Genomic DNA, 22,888 nt, shown 5'->3' on the forward strand with positions numbered 1-22,888 from the left:
GAAACAAATATTATCTTATTTTACGTGGCGCTCTGCCCATTCGCGAAAAAAAAACATCTAGGAATACGGTTGTAACTGCAAGTGATGGTATATAAATAGGAAATAGATCTCTCTTCGGAAAGACCGGCATCCCGGGAGTAATATTATGCTCTGAGCGCTGCGCACAGACCCAGTTAATATTGGAAGACATGATTGAAATAGTTGTGTACCACTCGTCCACTTTTCTACTGGGAACAGCCTGGTTAGCAGCATTTATCATTGTCCACTATCTTTTGTTCCATTTGTTATTTCCAGTCCCTAGGTATCGCGTTTCTCCTTGTGCCCAGTGTTGCCAACAGCACGAGAGAAAAACGGGCTAAATCGCACCCAAAATGGAGCTAAAATTCACATCCAAGGGGCTAGATTTACAAATTTGCGGCTGCGCACTGAAAAAAAAATTGGTTCTTAATTCTTGGGTGTTTTGGTGCAAAATTTCTGAAACTCAAGAACCACAACTAATCAACTGTCAAGATGAGGGGCATACGCTCAACTAAATTAAATTTTCTTAACTTAAATAATTTATTTCCCCTTTAAATTGTGGTGCAGTAGATTACACAAAAGCATTACACATTTTCGGCATATTCCTCCTTCATATATATGCACACATACACTTACACACACACGCGGCCGCTAAACACGAACTAGTCTCTGGGTGAGCCTCACTGTTACGAACGATTCGTCGCTTCCGCACCGCACTTCTTTGAACTTTCAAGGACCAGATGCAATGCAACTGAACAAAGATTCGCATTTTCTGGAATGGATGTTATCCGTAATTCGCCTCGGGCTACACAGCATACCAAAACCAGATACAATGGGATACAGTGACAATGTGCATTTGCTACCGGCTCCCCAGGAGGGGTCGCAGGACGAGCTTACAGGTGCAGAGGAGGGTCGGTTAAGTTCTTTGCAGTTTACTGCAATACCAATAAACATTTCATTACTGAAAGGGCTAGATTTGTAGCAAGATTTCAGGGGCTTTTGCTGAATTTTGGGGCTGAGTACGTACTCAAAAGGGCCAGTTCTGGCCCCAAAAGGGCCAACTTGACAACACTGCTTGTGCCTTTTATCCTCGGTAGATTGTCGCCAGAACTATGTCAGTGAGTAGGAAAGACAGGGAGAGCTATATTTTATTTTGTTTATGTTGGGGAAGAGTTGAACAAAGTGCGTAAAGGGGGGGGGGGACTTGAAAATTTTCATTTTCACACTTGAATATTTTTATTATGACTGTTAGAACCTCAAATTAGGTCATGGCAACGAAACGTACTATTTAAAGTAAGTCACACATATCTATACGTTGTATTTGTTTTTATTTTACTTCGCTTCTCTGATTCTTTTTGTGAATCCAGACGCTAGAGCCTCATTAATCTGCACGCAGTGGCGTGCCCAAGGAGGGGGTAGTCATAATCCCCTTCACCCTATGGCCCAGCATTCCTAAAAGAAAAATAAAGTCAAAGGCAGGGAAATTGGCAAAATGAGGACTAACTACTAAAAATGAATATGCTTGACTCCTTCCCCCTTATCTAAAATCCTGGGAACGCCACTGTCTGCAAGCATGCAGTCCAGAGTGGACTACACAGAGAAAACTGGTTTGTTTGGAATTACCAAAAAAAAGTTTGGTTGAGCTGTTTGGTTATGCTTTTTCTTGCCGATAACCAAATGTTCCTTGTAATTACTAAAGCATTTTGTTTAAAAATACCAAAAAATTTGGTCAGACGAAATATGGTACTCGTAAACAAAATCATACATGTGTAAGTAAAGAGAAACTGAACGTTTGGTTAAATTTACTAAATATGCGTGAGCGTGCTCTCGCATTTGAAATAACGATTGTCCAGTTTCGTCGAGTGTAGTACGAAAGTCCCTTGTCGAAAATTGAAACTCGTGTAGATAGATAATTACTCGAAGCGAGTCGTCATGATGTGTAGCCCGTGTAGCCTAATATGCTGAAGTAAAAGCTCAGGATATACACACTTTATGCTGATGGTTCATAGAATGGCCGCTAGATGGATCTGCCAAAAATGTGTAGAAGAAACATAAGTTTTTTTACAACAAATAACGATACTTTTGATTGTAATAATAGTAAAAAATTGTGCTTTAACACTATTCGATAGATGTGTGAACAATAAAGCTACAAGATACAGAAGAAAATGTAGTGCAGTGAATAAAAGTGAATCTCCCATGACCAACCTTTTTGATTCCAGACTATATAACTAGGAGCTAAGAGTGGCGAAGAAAAACAAGAAAATATTATTGAATAGTTAAGTGATCGGTTAGTTCGTATGAACTTTCCAGCCTGATCATTACCTGTGCGTAATTAGAGATCGATTAGTTCATCGAACTCTCCACCCTAATTATTGCCTATTTTTGTGCGAGCAGGAAAAGGTTTATTATCCATTTTGCCTTGACTCATCTTACTCAACAGGTCGCTAGGTGCCGTGGCTTGCCGCGAGTTGATAGCTTCCTGGAGATGAGGCCTTGCTCGAGAAAAGGTTTATTATCCGGCGAAGAAAAACAAGCACGCTCCAAAAATTGTTAGTTTATGTGAACTTTCTATTCTGAGCATTCTCAATGTGTATTTTGAGATCAGTTAGTTTGTACAAACTATCCAGCCTACCTAGCTAAAATTAGCCAGATTAAGTAAGTTCGAATAAATTATTTAACAAATTGTTTGGTAACCTTAAATAAAAACATTTAGTAAGAAGGCAAGTTCGGTAATTTTGTCTAAATTATTTGGTTTTCTTAAACAAATGGGCTACATTTTGTTAGATTTACCAAAATAATATTTGGTATTGGTAACCAAAAAAATCTTTACGACAAACAAATAGAACTTGACCAAACCTTTTGGTACTGGTAAACAATTGTTTGGTTGATGCCTATGTAAACAAACGAATTGTTTGTTCACCAGTACAATTTTTTTTGGTTAATCCAAACAAACATTTTATTCTGTGTAGGTGAAAGAGAAGTTGACATTTTGGAGGCTTACGGCAGTTCGCCCCACACATTTTTATGCAGCAGTGCTCGAGTTTGGGGATGGTATCCCCCAGTAAAGAAAATTTGCTTTACTGTCTCCATGTTGAACCATAACCCCCCCCTACACACACACACACACATAATCCCCAAACCTCATCAAGCATTTCCCAGGTAGGAATTTCCATTTTGAGCACAAATACGTACAGTAAGTACTCGAGCAATTGGTTGCAGGCCATGTAACATTACACGTACAGAAAAGCCGATCTCGGTGGCGGAGAGTTAGCACAGCACGCTGCGACAACAGGGTTCCCGGGTTCGAATCCCGGCCTGGGCATAGGTCTTCTTTGTGAGTGCCCATCAATTTCATCATACCATTACTGATTGTTATTGTCGCGATTAGCGAACCTAGAAGAAAAACGACGTAAAATAACCTAATAAATCAATCGATCACGTGCATTAGGATCGGTGCATCATATTAAAGGTACATGTTATTTATGTCAGGGCTGTTGAAGGTCCAAGAACCCGTAAATTCTAATGGGTGTGTTTCACCGACGTCACAAACTGTTGCATTGTGGCTTCGAGCAGCCATGATTGAGGCCAGTTCTTGTAAACATACTAGGGCTGAGCCGAGACCACTTTCAGCCGATGCCGATATTCTTTTCCGATTCCTACCGATACTTGACAATGGAAATAATTAGAAGTTGTTCAAAGCAATGATTAATATTTGTGTGTAAGTATTCCACTCTTATTATATGCACAAATTTACCAACACTTTTGCTTTAAAATATTCAAGAATGACGTCAGATTATTAAATAACATTTTATGTTATTACAGAATTCAGTTTTTTTCACACAAAACTGGTGCAAAATATAAAGGAACTTCGAATTTTGCTTATTTTTCAGCATAATTAGACTCCGGAAAAAGTGTCGCGCAGCATTTTTGCGTAGTCCGTGAAAAACCAATGTGTAGTAAAAATATCGGCGGGTATCGGTAAAAAAATTCCAACCGATAGTGATACATCGACATAGGTATCGGGTCAGCCCTAAAACATACGGAATTGAAGCGGTCGAGCAGGAGATCCTAACACAGACATTCGTGATTTAAAAGAAACGTGCAGTTGGTGGAGATGTAAGATACGCTAGGTGGTGGACAAATAAAATTGACCACAAACATGGCGACTATGTGCATCCTGACGTCACATGAAACCCACCTATGCTGAACTTTGACCCTATTTAAACATCCTGAAATAAAGGTTCCTGGACCGTATTTAAATTCATCCGGAAGGTTCCTGGACAGAAATAAAATACTTTACTGATAAAAAAGTTATTTACGGCTCAGAACCAATTCACGCTTACTGATTTTTCTCTCCTGAACCGGAGTTGAATTTGTTTTTTTAAATTCCTAGACATATACAACCCTGATTTATGTACAATGGCGGGCTACATGGAAAACCACAGCGGGATACTGTTTGAATGGCTCTGATTTCCAGTATTATTATTAAAAAGTTGCAGTTCAGTTTTTATTTTTAAAAATACAATTTTGATACAATTCCAGGATTTCCTTTGTCACCACAAACATGTAAAATTAAGGTATAATCCGGAAAATTATGCATATCGATGAATGATACGAAAATAACTGAGGCAATGCATTTCTTCTTATATAGGGTGGTTTTCTTTCCCTAGTTGAGAATGAATTCAGAGAAGTCGAGTCTGGTAAAGGAACACCAGAAGAGGGGTCAGGGCTTCCTGTGCCCCTTCAAATAGAACATTACTTTATGACATACGAAGGTCACTATTTATATTTTGAGCCTAACAATGAAAAAACAGGAATTTGGCATTGAAAACTGCTTTATTGTTTTTCTAAGTATTCTCCTTTATGGTCAATACACTTTTGTATTCGTTCGAACCATTTGTCAAAGCAGTTTTTCCAATCTTCTTGAGACACCTCCATAATATGGTTTTTGAACGCATGTAATACCGTGCGTTCATTTCGATCTGCAGCCGAGAGATCGGGAGAAGCGTGGCGGGCGGCGCTGACGGAGATGCCGACATTTGCGGCCTGTAATGCCCGCTTATTTTTATAGACATATGCAGACATTTATATAAATATTGCAAAAACGATCACTAACCTGTGTTATAACACGCAAAAGTTCTTCTGTAATTCATCCAAGTTCTGCTCTTATATGCACAAATAAATACGCTTTAGAAACGATGTTAAGAGCCACAGATAAAACATTTTAATCATAGTTTTGACCAGTAACGTCCTGCTTAAGTTTATATCCTTGAAAGAGTTTTGTGCCGATGGGGATCGTTTGGAGGTTTTGAATGTGCAACACTGTATCAAGATTACGCTGTAGAAGAAACCGTTAAAAGTCAATAGTGTTCGTGAGCTTCCTTGCAATCCGAAATCTCCGAGCTCGAGTTTTTTGTTCCTTCGCGACTAGATGAAGACAGAGTTGTAAATATAGTGGCGAGCAATGTAAACCAAGAGCGTGTTAATTTCGTACTGTGCGCAAGAGTGTTATTCTTGGTTACTTGCAGTTACTTGTTTGTGTTATTGTAGTGTGTATGTGTGACGTGTCAGTGAGACGATTGGAATGCCAGCCGCAAGATTCACGTTAGAACAAAGATTTTTTTATGTATGACACGTACCTACGTGAAAACAAACTCGTGTCGAGACGTGTGTAGGTAATTTGTACAGAAATTCCCATGCGTTTCAACTCCACACAGAGATACGGTTAGACATCTTGTCCTTAAATTACGAGGAACTGTATCGTTAAATTTTAAAACACCTAAGCAAAAACGACGGATTCTAACCGAAGCAAAACTCGATGATATTGGTGCAGCGTTAGAACGTTCTCCAAACAAACCTCTACGCCGTGTTTCACAAGAGGTGGGCGTGTCAAAATCATCGGCACATACAGTCACTAAGGTACTAAAATTAAAACCATACTCGTATAACACAGGTTAGTGCTCGTTTTGCAATATTTATATAAATGTCTGCATATGTCCATAAAAATAAGCGGGCATTTCAGGCCGCAAATGTCGGCATCTCCGTCAGCGCCGCCCGCCATGCTTTTCCCGATCTCTCGGCTGCAGATCGAAATGGACGCACGGTATTTTATATATGCTGGTGGAACTAATGCCTATGGTTGCCTCAATCTCACAGTATGTCACATGACGATCTTGCAGTATTAGGTTTTGCACAGCATCAATGTTTTCTTGAACAACAACTGATTTTAGACGACCTTCGCGAATCTCGTCGGTGAGCGAATGGCGGCCACGATTAAATTCGTTATACCAGCGTTTCACAGTGGCAAAGGATGGGGCTTCATCGCCAAATGTGGAAGTAAGTTGATCGATGCACTCTGTCTTGATAATCCACGTCGAAAATCGTAAAAAATTATCGCACAAAAATGTTCGAGTTAATTCCATTTTATTGTTGTCGCGCAATCTCTAAGGCAACATAAACATCACAAATGAAGCTATTGACAAAACATTTGAAGTACGTTATGGTCAATAATGCCAGACGATTCCGTGCAAACGTCAAATCGCGCCTAACTTCAATCAGTGTTGCCAAATCTCAAAATATACGAGGGGCGTATCATAAAGAATTACACTTTATTGTTTTAATGCAAAATGAAATGGCGTAATTCCACGCACTGCGCAGGATGGGCGCATAGGTACCTTGTCTACCGCCAGGTGGCAGCACCGTGTGACAGTGCGTAGTCTGTGGCCTGTGCAGCCGTCGAAGCACAACGTCACGAGTGCTGTTGCGGACAACATGGAACAAGATGAACGTGGTCAACGATGGACGAGTTGGTTTTTGTGGAAGGAAGGGGAAACAACGGCACGTATCCATAGACGGTCAGTGGCTGTATGTGGCGAGTATGCAGTGTCACGGAAAACGGTGTATAATTGGGTAACTGGCTGGAAAAACGGTCAAACGTCGACGGAGAAGGGAAAGAGTCCAGGGCGACATGTGAGTGTGAAAACAGACGCAAACATCGCGCGTGTGGAAAATGTCATACTGGAGAACAGGCGCGTGACGTTTACGGAACTGGAGAGGATTACGGGATTAAGCAGACGAACCCTGCAACGCATTGTGCACAGTGACTTGAAAATGGGTAAAGTGTCAGCTCGGTGGGTACCGAAATGTCTTAACGCATGCCACAAACAACAACGCGTAGACATTTCCAGGGAGTTTTTGGAACTTTACGACCAGAATCCAGCTGATTTCATGGGGAAGCTTGTGACAGGTGATGAAGTGTGGCTGCATTACCACGAACCGGAAACCAAATCCCAATCCATGCAGTGGAAACATAGGGTAGCCCCCCACCCAAGAAATTCAAAACAGAGCCCACGGCTGGGAAACAAATGGCCACTGTGTTTTGGGATAGTGATTGCATCATCCTCATTGATTGGCTACCGAGGGGAACCACCGTTAACAGTGCAGTCTACGTGGCAACACTGACGCGGTTGCGTCGTGCAATTCAAAAGAAGAGGCAAGGCAAATGGGGCAAAGGTGTGCTTCTCCAATATGACAATGCCCGGCCGCACACCAGTCGTGAAACAACAGCTGCTATTGACCGACTGGGTTTCAAGGTGTTACCACATCCAGCATACTCTCCCGATTTGGCACCGTCCGATTTTCACTTGTTTGGCGCCATGAAGAAGCCCCTGCATGGTCACCATTTCAACAATTGTGAGGAACTCCCATGAGGCTGTCCAGCGATGGGTGCACACAACTCCAAAGAACTGGTTTCAAAATGGTCTCGAACGACTTCCACACCGCTGGCGTAAGTGTCTACAGCTCCAGGGGGACTATGTTGAGAAAGTGCATATAGCCGATTAAATGTATCTATGTCTGTATGCAGTGGCGGCTGCATAATACGTGCTACCGTGCTATAGCACGCTACTCAATTTACTAAAATGAAAAGAAAGGAAGGGACACATTTCATAGATTGAAGAAGATTAATAAAACACTGCAGTGAAATGAAACTTCTCACGTTAAGAGGCTCAAAAATTTGCAGCACGCTATGTATTTTCCTCACGCTCTTAACCTACAACGAATACCGTGCTATTAGCTTCATAGCACGTTTCCACCACCTCGCAGCGGGCCGAATCTGGCCGAATACCACTCGGTTCTATGGGGGAGGTACGGTCGGAGCCAATCAGCTCGCGAAATTCGTCTCCTAGCGTGCTACACAGATCCACAGCACGGTAAGTGTTGTCATCTCAGTATAAGAAGAAAGTTCGCGGATAGCTTTACAGAATCAGACACGATTTTTTTTTGCGCGGTTCACGGCCATGCGCGTGGCATATGGAGCAGTCATTGTAAAGGACAGTTGTGCTCTGTCGTTCAAGCAGTGGCGTACGAGAGGTTGGGGCTAGGAAATTGTTTGGGAGCTACATCCCATCTCCAAATTTTGAGTTTCGGACGAAAGCAGCAAAGAACTCGGAAACAAAAAAAAACGTGTTAAATGCAAACACCCCTTAAAATAATCTCCGATTACCATTTTTGTTTTTGAATAACTTAAAATGAAGGCTTCAATCGGTGATTGCAAAAATTTTTATAGTTTATTCCGGCCGTACGTAGAAAGCAGCTGTGTGATACAGACCTTTGCAATTCCAGACCCCTCGGAAAAAAAACCTGCGTACGCTAGCAACTCCAAGTGAGTGTGTAAATGTGTATGTGTTTCTGTGGGGGGATAATTGTAAGTGCAAGAAACAACATCTACCTGTAGCACGCATCTGTGAAAAGTCACCAGCCGCCGCTGTCTGTATGTATCGAATACAATAAAGTGTAATTCTTTATGATACGCCCCTCGTAAATAGTGTCCCTCGTATGTAGTTTGGTGCAATGTTCATTTAACTACATAGCTACTATGGCTTTTCGTGTGCTTTGGAATAACACAATTCTATAATGGGGGTAATCTGGTCGAGTGAGGCAATATCTATATCGGAGACGAAAGCGTCCTCTGTGTCTTCATTAATTTATTAGGTGAAAATAGTTCTTCTCAAGTTTCTGTAGATGAAATTTGTACAAAATCATACTAAAATTGAAAGAGGTTCCATACAAAGGATCCATTTTGTGTTTCCATATCTTTTGCTTTGATCACCATGTGGACGGTATTGAATTATCCTTCGGAATCTTCTACAAGGTTTCAGGTGGGAATTTATCTGTTGTTTGTCCTTGTGCAGATAACAGTACGCTAGAAAAACACTTTTGTTCAGAGATACGAAATATGCTGTTATATGCGGAAGCTTTTTCTTTAAAAAAGAACTACACGTATACACATATATAGACTGTAGGAGAAGTCCCCGTATCCCTCCTTGCATATAAACTGTTGCGACGGTGTTGAAAATTGGCCGGTATTCGGTTGCTTGGGAATGATATCGCTCGTTTTTGTGTTTGGCATCCCCGCTCTGAAGTCCACATAGAACTCTCTCTCGAATTTGTACTTCAGTTGTTGCGGCATGGCTGATGTGTGCAGAGATAGTTACAGTGCTGAGGGAAAATCTGTACTATGTAATATGATCTAGGGGTAGGGGACTTCTTGGACACACTGTATATAATTATATTTGAGGTCTTGTTTTAAGTCCACTTTATGCACAGATAGGCTGTCGGTACTGGACCTACAGTTTAAAGTTGAATCGGAACCACTGTGTGTCGAAATCGGGACCCTTTAATCACAAGGCGACGATGTTCAACTCCCACGTAATTCCCTATTCTGCCTGCTTTTAAAGAGACGTTTTCCTTTGTGATCACTACACGATACGAGCCGAATGTTTCGATATACTGTAGACAAGGTTGATTTAAATCGCGATTTAAGTCATTTGAAAGAAATAATTTATAGAATAATGTACATAAATAATTTGTAGATATTAAAACCATTTTTGGTGAAAGTACATTACTCTCGTTATCATTCAATGGTGTTTATTAGGCTCTCTGATACTCTATAACACTTTCAAAGGAAAAGCATGAGAACAAAATATATGTAATGATGTGGTGAAGCTCATGCGAAAGGTAAACTGGAAACTCACTAAATTTCTGTTGCTTTAAAACTCAATAATTTTCATAGGTAAAAAATAGAAAATATTTTGTGTAGAACAATAATTATGTTTATCATCATTACACTCTTAAATAAACATAGCAGTTGATAATAATTTGCAACTTCTCATTAAAATATCGCCAACATTCAGCTACAAAGACTGTAAAAAATATTGTGAGTTACAATTGTATCCAAAATGTGTAATTTTTACTGGAAGAAAAGTTACTGAAATTGTGACGTCGGTGAAACACGCTTATATAATAAAAACTGTTGCATTGTGGCTTCGTGCAGGCGTGTTGGAGGCCAGTTCTTGTAAACATACGGAATTCAAGAGGGTGGGAGGGACATTGTTTACGATGGTACATTATGCAGTATTCGATTGTTAAAACAGAAGCTCCCTTTTTTCACGATGTTTCCTTGCACACGACAATGAAAATTGGCTTTGCGAATCCTGAGGTCACTTGTGGTTTCATTAACACACTCAACAAACTTTTCCAAAGTAGGTTGGAAGTGTATATTTACAAATATTTTTTAGTTGCTTTAATCAAACTGTTCAAACATTTCAGAGGGTCATGTAACATAAAACATTTTTCACATAAAGAAAAAAAACAACATATATCTGTATGTACTGTGCCGAAAAACATGCAAGCACTCTTATACGTTTCCTCCCCCCCCCTTTTTTTTTTTTTTTTTTTTTTTTTGCAAATCACAAAATGTGATCTACATTTATAAATCGCGATTTTTATCCGCCCTGAGTGTAGGGATTGTTATTTGAGAAAGCTTTAAGGGGAGTTATTGTAATCGTGGCAAATGGTTAACGAAGTCTTTTGCAGAAACCATTCCATGCAAGCAGGGATATGGGCAGGTAACATGGATATTGACCTTTTGCAGCAAAATAGGCGCATATCTCAGGCCTTACACAATTTATCCTCAGCGTAGCAAAATATTGTCGTTTTCGGACAGAAAATATTATAACAATAGTGACAACCACTAATTTGTGGTGCGTGGCTGTATATGTAAAGGTAAGATAAGTTCCCCATGCTTATAGCACCGTGCCATGAAGGCATATTTAGGGGATGTGGGAGTAGGGCCCCACACATTCTCGATCTCGGCCATTTTTGAGGTGATGTGGTCAGCCGTCTTTACCCTCCCATGTACCCATTTATTTGAGGCTGGCTTTATGCGGGATTAAGGCCCGAAAGATTTCGACCTTAGATCCCCACCCCCGGGAATCGAACCTGGAACTCCCGCGTTGCAGTCAGTATGGAAATTTCATCCTCAGAGACGGTATAGATTTTGTTGTTAATATAATTTATTCCCGAACGCCGTGGCGGAGTGGTTAGCACAGTGCGCTATGTCGCCAGGGGTCCCGAGTTCGAATCCAGGCCTGGGCATTTTGTTCTAGTTAAGGTGCTTATCCTTATTGCGTAAATGGCACAAATATGTGCTGGCGATCAGAACTCTTATTTCCTTGTCGTTGGAAGTTGTACATTAACCTTAACCAAGGGCCGTGCTATTTTTTGTCCCAGTTTTCTTTCTCCGCATCGGCAGTGCTAAATATTTATGCCTCCGTGTTGCGAATTCCGCGGAAGAAAAATGGGATGTTGGAAACGCCGTCGCTGACAATTAAACCGCGGCTCGTAAGTGTACACTAAGTGAATGGATGCCAAGAAGGGAAGATATGGCAACACCTGCCGTTTCATGAGTCAGTTTCATCGAGTGGACTCCTCCGCCGCCTCAAAAATAGTGCGTCTGGTCTCTATTTTTGATTTTGGCCGCTGGCAGTCATCGGCGAGGGGCTATATCGGAAAGTCGGTGTTGTTCGCGATGGCTCCGGAGAGAGGTCGGGTGCCCGCTCGCGGGATGAGAAGCTCTGTCCGCAGCCGAGGGTCCTCCTCCACGACCAGCGACCCTCGGGAGAAGGTCAAGGACTGCTGCCGGAAGCTGGTGGCCTTCATGTGCACCCAGGTCGGCGTCGGCGGGCTGGTGGTATGCTACGCCATCATGGGAGCGTGGGTCTTCATCGCCATAGAAACGCAGGAAGAGTACAAGCAGATCGGCACGGTCCAGGTGCTCAGATCCAACTGCGTCACCGTTCTCTGGGACATCACCATAGTCCAGAACGTGTTCAACGAGACTTCTTGGAGACGAGATGCCAACGCGGTGCTCAAAGAGTTCCAGGACGGGGTCGTGACGTCCATAAAGAAGGGCTACACCGCCCAGAACGTTACGGAGATGTGGTCCTTCCCCGCCGCTCTCATGTTCGCCCTGTCCGTCTTCACGATGATCGGGTACGGGAACCTCGTGCCCCGCTCCAACTGGGGTAAAGTGGCTACCATGCTGTACGCAGTGTTCGGGATACCCCTGTACGTTCTGTACTTCATGAACATGGGGAAGGTGCTGGCGCAGACGTTCCGCTGGCTGTACACCAAGCTCTACCAGTGCAGCCTGGAGGGTGGCGGGAAAGGTGGCAAGGAGGGTGAGGACGAGGAGGACGACATCGAGGTGGAGGAAGCCCCTAGGGTGATCGTCCCCTCCACGGCCTGCCTGTGGGTGCTCGCAGGGTACATCCTCACCGGCACCATCATGTTCGCAGAGTGGGAGAAGTGGAACTACCTGGACAGCTCGTACTTCTGCGTGACCAGCTTGTGCAAGATCGGGATCGGCGATTTCGTCCCCGGCGCCAACATACTCGAGTCGCGAGGCGGCAACCAAACCAAGCTCGTCATCAACTTCGTGTACCTGCTCCTCGGGATGGGCCTCATCGCCATGTGCTACAACCTGATGAGGGAGGAGGTGAGGGTGAAGGTGCGGGAGGTGAAGCGAGACCTCGGGGAGTGGCTGGAACTGGTGAGGCTGAGGTTCGTGGCCTGCTTCAAGAAGGACGAGCTCCCTACTCGGCGGTATTGAGTGTTTTTAACACTGAGTGACGCGACTGTGATGTTTTCTACGCATTCCTCTTTCTTGTTACACTTACTGGTCGACTTTTCAAAGCAGAGGATTCATCTCGTGCCTGTGAAGGAAATGTGTGATCGGTGGCGTGCCCAGTATTTTCGAAAGGGGGAATACGTACACTCTTTTTGGTATTCAGGCCATCTTTTCCTGCCTTTGACGTTCTTTTCTTTACAAATACTGGACAAAGGGGCGTTATTACTCCACCAACCTCCCCCTTGAGCACGTCACTGTGTGCCATAGTTCTCGTGAAGACTAGCTTGTGTGCAAGCATTTTCCTTTCAAGATCACTAAAGAAGTGTTTGGACTACAAAGAGAAGCATGTAGAGTTTATAAATGCCGGTCAATTAAGGAAAACCGCTATATTTTGCTATACTCTGCGGCAGTATGTGCTCACAAAACTACACATGGATCACAAATGACAGTTTCGTTTTTAGGTAATTTTACCTTCAGAATTAGCCATCTTGCAGCATCAACTCCCCTCTTGCGCTATGCAACACTGAAAGGAACGAAACAGCTGCTATCGTTTAAATGATTGGATATATCTGTGTATGTGATCGTTTAAGTTCCAAGTGTCGAGGAGATAGTTTTGACGTCAGAATCAAAACACGTTCTTTGTTATGCTTTCTAGAAAGTGAAAGAAAACTAATGTGATGTTTTAGCAGACGCTAGTCAATAAAATACACGATCATAGATAATATTTAGATAAAGTTGGGTGGAAAGTCACGTGATTGCGTGTGACTTAAACCTCATTAAGAGTGGACAACAGACACCGTATGAGATTATTCGTCGTGGAAAAACAGATGTTTTGGGAGTGAAAATAGGGCCTCATTTATTTGCAGATACAAGGTAGGTGCGTGTGCAAACTTTGCACTAATGTTTGACCTTTCTGTGTTTTTAGTTTAATATTTCTGTAGAAAATTAAAGTAATTGAATCCTAAGAACAATATAAAAATAACACCAGGTATGCGAATGTAGCGTAACATGGTAATCAGTCGCACATTCACATTACAAATAATATAGGAACGTCGTTACTGTTGACAAGAATGATCCAAATTAACCGAGCTATAAGCTTTAATGGTCCTTTTTGTATTAAAAAAAACAAACAAATATCTTAATATGAAAAACTATTTCCCTTAAGTATTCTTTGTCGCCTTGTAATTATGGTGTTCCGGATTCGATACCCGGTGCAAGCACATAATGGTTGGATCCCACATTAAACTGTAGGTCCAGTCCCGATTAGCCTTTGTGTACCTAAAGGTTGAATTAAAACGAAAACCCAAACTTAAAATTCAAATTCTAAATGTTCTTACAGAATCATTTTCCAGCGTAATTGATAGGAGAAAAAGAAAATAGAATTTACGGTTGCAAAAAGTTCCTTTGTGTGCATTCGCCAGTTGATACTACAATTCAAGTACTTAAATCGACAATGTTACGAGAAATTTTAATGTGATATTATCTGAACTTATTACTTGAACAAGAGAATATCGTTGGTATAATTGGGCATGGATCGTTCTGTTTTGAGTGGCATTGGGATACTTGTATTACCGAGCAAGAACAACAATTATAACTTTAGATAATGTTAGGTCTGTGCATGATTGACAAAGTACCAGTACTATTTCTTAAATAAGCAAAACCACATTTTATTAATTACTGTAGAAAATACATGTGCGTGAATACTTAACCGTTTTTCACAAACCCTTTTAGGGGAGAATCAGGGTGCGAAATCCCCGGGGGGGGGGGACGTTTGTAATGGGATATATACTTGCTGTACGCTAAAAGTATGGACTATTTTGTTTAAAGAAAATATTATAAGCGACAAAACTATTTTAAAAGAAATAATATTATAAGTTATATATTAGTTATTTTTGCGCATATTTTGTATTTATAGGTTTTGTTGACTGAAACATCAGACTACGTCTTACCAGGTGTTCCAACTTTTGATTCTGCATTCTGTGTTGTTATATGACAAAAAAACAACAGTCTAAAGCTAATGTTAGTAATGTAAATCTACTCACAAGCATAAGAACACACACAATGTGAAACCATTGCCAGTCGTCGATTGCTTTTAGTGTTCGACAAGTCTTTTGTAATTTGTCGACAATTGTAAGTTTACCGTTTCGCCGCGAAGGTTCTGGATTCGAATCATAACTGTTCGTTACGTTTATTCTTTCATACATTATCGTTCATCCTTATCGTAGTTTTGTTTCCAAGAGAAAGAACCTTCATTTTAGAGTGGAAACAACTAAAGAGCAATCTTTATCTGCCACTTTATATAGCGATTTTTCATTTCTATTTCAATATTATTAAATAATATTTGGACTACACTATACAGCTGATCTGCGTGACGGAGTGGTTAGCACAGCGCGCTTCGACGCTTCCCGGCCTGGGCATGAGTACTTTCTGAGTGACCTTTCAGTAGCGTACGCAGGATTTCATCAAGGGGGGTATTATTTCTAAAACTTTTTTCCAAATTCACATTACCATTGTTTTATTATACTTTAATTAAATAATAATAATCACAATTAATTAATAATACTTATAATTAATTAATTAGCTAAATTAATACTAATAATACTACTAATACCACTACTACTACTATTAAGTAGTAGAGATCTACATAAATATAGTATTTATGAATACATTAGAACGAAATTACTTTCTAGTCATTCGATTTTTATCAAATCCTGGTAGCATTTTTTTTGTTTCTTTGTTACGAAATAAAACGAGGTGAGACATTTCAAGGGTGAAGAAGATCCATAAATACAAGAAAATATATAAAAATAAATTGAAATAATCAAAGTATGGAACTCATCCAAGGAGCTGCGGTGATCTGGTCGGTAGAGCGTCTGACAAGTGACAATCACGCGGGAGATCCGGATTCGATTCCCGAAATTGGTTGGAATTTTTTCGGCTTCTTCCCCGCATAAATATCCCGATAATTCACATCTGGATTGTCTCCCTGTTCTTACCAACAAAACATTTTCCAATAGTTAAGCTTATTGTCGTTTTAATAATTGTCTAGTCAACAAGGTGACACATTTGAAAGAGAGACATTCAAAAGTGCTGCGGTAAACAATACAATGGGAAGGCGAATTGGTGACTGTATTTTTGTCCACCTAGCCTTTGTCTATACATTAGCCTCTTACAACGTACCAATAACTTTATTTAGTTAATTCTCATTGTTCACACACAAAAAAATACATGTTCGTTGAACACTGGCGTACGTAGAGGGGCGGCCGATGGTGTTCCAGCCCCTACCGAAATTTTGAGAAAATCAGAATTTTCAAATAAAAATCCGTTAAGAACTTTAAAAAATCAAAATGTGAAAATGCGAAACCTCTTTTAAAGTGAATCCCGATTACCATTTTTGTCTTTGAATACAATTTTAATAGACTGAAAAGCTCAAAAAATACGAAATATGTTATTATGCATCCTGCCCTCCAAAACGAAGCCATGTGCTATCCACATTTACTATTCCAGCCCCTCCCGAAACAAAATTCTGCGTATCCGGCAGTGTATTCAACATTGTTGCAACTGAGATACAAAACAACTGTCAATCATAGTTACCCTAACCTAACCTCATAAACTCGTGTTTATTTTCAAGGCATCACTCTGAAAGACGCGTGTGTTTGGAATGCTGTGCTTTTCTCCATGCTGCATGGAAATAATAATTCAAATTATTATTATTATTATTATTATTAGTAGTAGTAGTAGTAGAAGTAGTAACAGTAATATTATTATCCCAGATCTTTGACTGTGAAAAATTGGCCATTTAATTTTTTTCCCCACAGCATTTTTCATAATATTTCACAAGCTCAAGGGGGGGGGTTAAACCCCGTAACCCCCCCCCCCTTGCGTACGCCACTGTGACCTTTCATTATCATATCATCACACATCATCGTCGCGATAAGTCAAAGCAGTAGAACGACGTTAAATAACAAAAACCACATAATTTTGATATAAATGTGCGGCAGAGTGTATGAACCAAACTACATGGGGATCACAAGTGACAGTTTTGCAGACATCCATGGCAGAGTGCACAGCACGCTACTACGCTAGTGGTCCCGGTTTCAAATCCCGGCCTGGCCAAAGGTGTTTTTTGTGAGTGTCCTTTCAATTTCATCATATTATCACTCATCCTCATCTTTGCAATTAGTCAAAGTGGTAGGAAAGCGAAGTAAAATAAACCAAATCATTCAATCAATCAATCAACACAAGTGGAAGTTTTGTTTTTCTTTAATTTTAGCTTCAGAATTAGCCATTTACCTGTTTTGCCACGTCAATAGAGAGCGTGTCAGGGACGAGAACAGTGAATCTCTGAACTGAAATTCGAAACTTTTCTTTTGTTCTTGACCAGAAAACGAAATGCAACACCATGACCTAGTGCAGACCAGCAAGCAATGTGTGCATACAAAAAGTGGCTTTTTCTTTCACTCAAAGTACTAGGATAGCTACGAACAAATCAATTATCAAGCTTAATCAACCAAAATTCTGTAAGAGGTCATGTTAATTGCAGCAGGAATTCCGAGAAATAACAGAAAATTATATCGCGACGATGAACAAGATCGTGCAATTTTTTTTTTTAAAATCAGAATCATTAACGACAAATTCCTCAACGACCGTGACCAATCTTAACTCCTTGGAGTGAATGATAGCACATATTGTTAAAGGTAATGCCACTGTTGTGCATAGATATTAACTTTTACTTTTGTACCATTTTCTGCCTATTTTTCGCTGTTCAGTGAAAAATAGATATTAATTTAAAATCGGTGTTTTAAAAATGTTTTGTGTTGAATATTCTAATGCTTTTTTTTCTGGGCTTGTGTATTTGTGTGTGTTGTGTGTATGCCATTGTTTGTGTATTAATTGTGGGAGAAACATCACACATTCATACAGTTTCTTCGATGGTTAAGATGGCGTGATTTTTCAAATCTGGGGTGAAATATGAATCGCATTTTAAAGGCAAGTACTGTGTTTATGGCTAGCGTTATATGACTTGTATGCTACTATTTACATCCGCGTGCTTTGCAACGCGTGTGGTTGCTGTACGATCTCTAATAACGTTCACAAAGAAAATAAAATGAAATGCTGCGTATCAACCAGAGGATGCCTTAGCGGTATGCGTATATATTTGCATATTCTTTTCAGCATATTTTCTGTGCCTGTCTCAATATATATACCGAAAGTGACAATGATACGTTACGACCTTAAAAAATATAGTTCACAATTTTGTACTTCGGAACATTTCTATAAGTTATCATTATCGCGAGACAAAATTAGTTTTTAATCCACTTTTTAAACAAATACATATACATATATATATTAATTCTCTCCTCCGGGAATCGAATTTTGGATCCTTCGATTACAAGGGGGATAGCATGAGCCACTGCACTATCGGATAGGCTTGATTGATTCCATGAGAAACAGGCTCCATAGTCCTGTATTTTTTTCGTATGTTACGTAACTTTATACAAAGTTGTTTTGTGGCAAAAAGCATTCTTTTAGATACTCTGGTCATTGTTACGAGTCTTAGCAAAATATGAAGGACTACATTTGGCATATAATCGTTATATTTGTATCTTGAATCACTGCCACAAAAGCTGTGAACGCAATACTTATCAAACGTGTTTTCAACACGCTCCGAAACATTTGCCGGAATCATGGCGGCGGGCGTGCTTTCGCGCAATGATTTTTTTTTTTGGGGGGGGGGGAAGTTGTTCGCCGAATATCATCCATTGAGGACAATGGCTTCACTTCTCAGGCTGATGGGTGGAGAGACCTTTGCAGTGACTCGTGTGCCTCCAAAAGATTCTTCTTGAAGTATGCAGGCAGGCACTAACTCAGACTTGGAAGTATATGTATAATAGATCAGCAATGAATCTATGCTAAATTGTAGGAAACTTGTGGAATTGTACATGCGGAAATCTACTAGGTAAAAAACATAACCAAAAAGCATTGTTTTTCCATTGGATTCTCCCTCGTAATTGCAAACTGTTTTGCTTTGACGTTTTCAGTGTCATAGTTAAAACGGAAATTTCATTCTCTTGTCAGCATGTCATTTTATGTGAACGCAAAGCAACGTCCGGCTTGGACACGAGTTCGATTCTTAGGTAGAAAATAAGGATACTTTGAAGGCGAGCGTGGGGAACATTTTCTTGGAGAAGGGCCCTTTGTAACAGAAGCCTTGTGGTTGGAAATTTCGCAGCCAACATCTAACTTACAAACGGTGATAAATAATTTCTAAGCTTAAGGCCGAATTGCATGGAACTGGAAGACTGCCCTACCAACTAGGACTTCCCTAGTTGGCGCTGGACTGGCTGGCTACCTGGCTGAAAATGATGGTCGTCAGGCTGGCTGCTACACTGGTTTTGGCGACTAGACCGTGTTCCAACTGCAACTGTCTTTCTCTGCTAGATTCTGTGGAACAGACAGTCAGAGCGAAAGTTTGACCATGTGAAGATAATCTGAGAGTTTATGAAGGTTTTTTTTTTGTAATTTCTATGTGATTGTCGTTTTAGTTCACTGCTCGAAGAAAGAAAAAGAACAGAGATGATGTGCATTCGTGTTCATTAATACTTATTTATTTATTTATTGAGAAAATTTCAGATACAGCACAGGTGGCCATTTTACACTGAAATTGTCAACAATGAGAAAGCAATAATTATAATAAGCACAAAAATAAAAAAAATAAAAATAATTAAGAGTAACAAAACAACATAAAAGTGAATAGCAAATGAACAAAAAAAATAAGTAAAAGATGGCACTATGTGATATTAATTACAAGCATTTCTTCTGATGGAAGACCGAAAGGCAAACTCGGAGGAAAATATATCAATATTTGAGGGGAGATCATTGTATTGTGCTGCAAGTCTGTAAAATAGAGATCTTTTTTGAATTTCTAGTCTAGGTTTTTTTGTATAAAATAATCTTGTGTTGCGTGTTGTGCGCATGGGTACTCTAAAGTGGAATTCCTCAAGGAGTGTGTTGCAGCGGATTTTGCCATTCACAATTTTGTATAAGTAACTGAAATCATTCTGCAAACGTCGCTGATAAGCAGTTTGTAAGTTTAGAAAAGACAGGAGATGCAGAGATGAAAAATTGCGTAATGAGGGAACCCTGTGACGGACTATAGCTAGGAAGAAGTGAAAGACTGAATCGATTCTGGAGAGGTGAGTGGGACATGCCATGGACCAGACGAGAGAGCAATATTCTATTATTAGGGAGATGCATGATTTGAAGTACAAGGTGAGGGCTGAGATGTCACTAATTTCAGTGAAACTGTAGAGTAAACCTAAGAGACGCATTGCCTTTTTTGTGGTGCATAAAATATGTTCCTCAAATGTGAGCTTTTGGTTGAAAACAATGCCTAGGTCTTTGTGAGAGGATACTGCTTCGATGTTATTGCCAGAGATGGAGTAAGATGACTTTAACAGATTCTTCTTGAGAGAGATGGTGAGAGTAGTACACTTGTCAGGATGTAATATAAGGTCCCATGTCAGGCACCAGGAAGTAAATGTTGCTATGTCATTCTGAAGAAGATGAGTATCGTCGGAAGTGGAGATTTCTCTGAAAATTTTACAGTCATCTGCGAAAAGAAGGTAATTGCTAGAGGGAGCTGTGATATGGTCGGCAAGGTCATCGACAAATAATATGAACAAGAGAGGTCCTAGAACACTACCCTGTGGAACTCCAGAGAGGACAGGAAGAAAGTTAGAAACAGTTCCTGGAAGAACGACACGTTGTTGGCGATCGCTAAGGTAATCTGTGAATTATCCAAGGCGATGAGATTTGTACACGACAAGTGTGATAACCGAAAGTGAAAATCATTATTATAACCAGTATATTAAATATTTGACATACTTAGTTGAACAAAATATTTTTTTAACGAGTGAATGCTGCAAATCTCGTGTGAATATACATACAGGGTCTGTATAAAAAGTAATGAGACCAATTTTTTTTTTGACGTTGCAAGTCGCTCGCTCCAGGTGGGTTCGAAGGAGGGGAAGTAAGCTTCAAAACGCACCTAGCGTCAGTCGCCTACGAGCGTCGGTGTGATTCGTATCGTGGTTTAAGTGGACTCCTGTCTATAGGATCGGTCGAAGCTTAAAAATGTAACGTGCCATCGAACATAGCTACGCCATTAAATTCTGTGTGGGACTCGGAAAATCGGCTATGGAGACGTTTGTCATGATCCAGCAAGCCTATCGAAAGCTGCTGTTTTGAGATGGCACAAGTGATTCAAAGACTGTCGTCCACGAGCGGAACCGAGGACAATGTGCAACGTGTGCGTGATGTGTTGAACTCGGACCGTCGGTAAAGTGTTCGAATGATTGCAGACCGCGTAGGAAGTGATGAAATGACTATGCACACCATCATTACCGAGGATTTGCAGATGAGAAAAATCTGTGCCAATTGGAGGCTGCATCATGACAATGCACCAAGCCACACCTGCTTTGTGGTCAACGACTACCTGGCCCGGAACGGCATCACAACGCTTCCCCAGCCCCCCTACAGTCCCAATGTGGCTCCGGTGGACTTTTTCCTGTTGGAAAACTCGTTGGCAGAAGACGTCCAAGGGTCCTATTTTGAAGCATTTTAATGATTTGTAGCGATATCTTCAATACATTCCCCCCCCCCCGAATTTGGTCTCATTACTTTTTATTCAGACCCTGTACCCGAGTTCATTAAGAATCTTGTTGAGTAAACCTTCATTTTCATGTTTTCTTTCGGGCCAATATGTAGCCCATACTTAAAAAAATATATTTTAATTTTTAATAACAGCAGTATTCTCCTACAACGGTTTTTAAATCGCTCGTCCATCTTTTTAGCTTGTTTGCTCTGATCAATGACTTGTGGGAACAAAAGTATACCAGCAAGTACTGTAACAAGTACAGCTCACCGCTCAGGAGAAGATCCCTGCCGGAAGTCAAGTGACGTAGGGGTAGGCGACTCCACTATTAGGGTTGGGGGAGTGCACCCTGGGTCAGAAACAAGCGCTTTGGACTCGCTGTAAGACTTGATTCACATCTACGCTCAAATCACTGTCCGCGCACGGTCAGGGGGTATCCACATTAGCGGTCAAGGTATGATCAACGTCAATCTGGTGTTGATTTCTTGACAGAGTACACAGATTTTTCCTTTTGATTTTTTTAAAATAAAGAACCTGACGATTGTACTAACTACAATGTTTAAGATATTTTTAAGGACGGAATTGACTCTTACAGCACTGGCGTTCGAAGAAAATGGCAAAGAAAAATAGGGAACATTTATTTGCACTTACAATGTGCAGAACTACAAGTGTTAACAATGGTAAACATTACTTTGTCGATCTAGGTTTGGCATGAACATTTTTGGGCTGATTGATTCATATCGACATTGTTCATAATTTCTTTTATTAGAAACGTTTCCGACACAACACGGCTAAATAATGTACAGGATAAGCAATACAAAAATATTTTGTACACTGAAAAGGAAAAAGGAGCAACCAATGAGAAATAAACAAATTCATAATTCAAAGCGAATTGAATTCATGATGACATTCATGTCAAAATCAATGAGAGTCACATTACGGTGAAGTGGTGTTTTCCTAATCATTCCGGGGGAAACAAGTTTTATCATCGGTGGCCGATCATTCCGTTCAAGCGATTCTTTCCGAATCCTCTTGATTGTCGGCTCCGACAAACCTGTTGCTGCAGACGCACGCTTGGTGCTCTGCGTAATTGACAGATTTCTTTTCTTCAGATTCACGATCTCAGAATTCAATAACTTTGCTGATAATCTCACCCGCTTCACTATGCACAGTAGCACCTTTCCTCCTTACACCTGCCATAACTCTTAAAACACCAAGAAAACCACGCAAAATCCCCCCCAAAA

General features: G+C 40.6%; 2 protein-coding genes across 4 annotated transcripts in view; both read left to right on the plus strand.

Moving 5' to 3' along the window:
* Nucleotides 1-22,888, plus strand: part of LOC145997178 (mitochondrial protein C2orf69 homolog) — a 179,997-nt gene that overhangs the window by 26,482 nt on the left and 130,627 nt on the right. The window contains exon 1 of one of the 3 annotated variants that reach the window (XM_083133872.1): nucleotides 13,722-13,861. The exons of the other annotated variants lie outside the window; for them this stretch is intronic. The gene's annotated coding sequence lies outside the window, so the exon portion shown is untranslated. Of the gene's footprint in view, nucleotides 1-13,721; nucleotides 13,862-22,888 lie in introns of those variants that run through there. 3 annotated transcript variants of the gene reach the window in all.
* LOC145997179 (two pore potassium channel protein sup-9) lies at nucleotides 11,872-13,528 on the plus strand. The gene has a single exon (XM_083133874.1). It carries the CDS (start codon nucleotides 11,888-11,890, stop codon nucleotides 12,968-12,970), a length of 1,083 nt encoding a protein of 360 aa, XP_082990000.1. The 5' UTR covers nucleotides 11,872-11,887; the 3' UTR covers nucleotides 12,971-13,528.

The sequence above is a fragment of the Lepisma saccharinum genome, chromosome 13 (genome assembly GCF_977018435.1).
Source record: "Lepisma saccharinum chromosome 13, izLepSacc3.1, whole genome shotgun sequence".
In the NCBI taxonomy this organism is placed as follows: Eukaryota; Metazoa; Arthropoda; class Insecta; order Zygentoma; family Lepismatidae; genus Lepisma; species Lepisma saccharinum.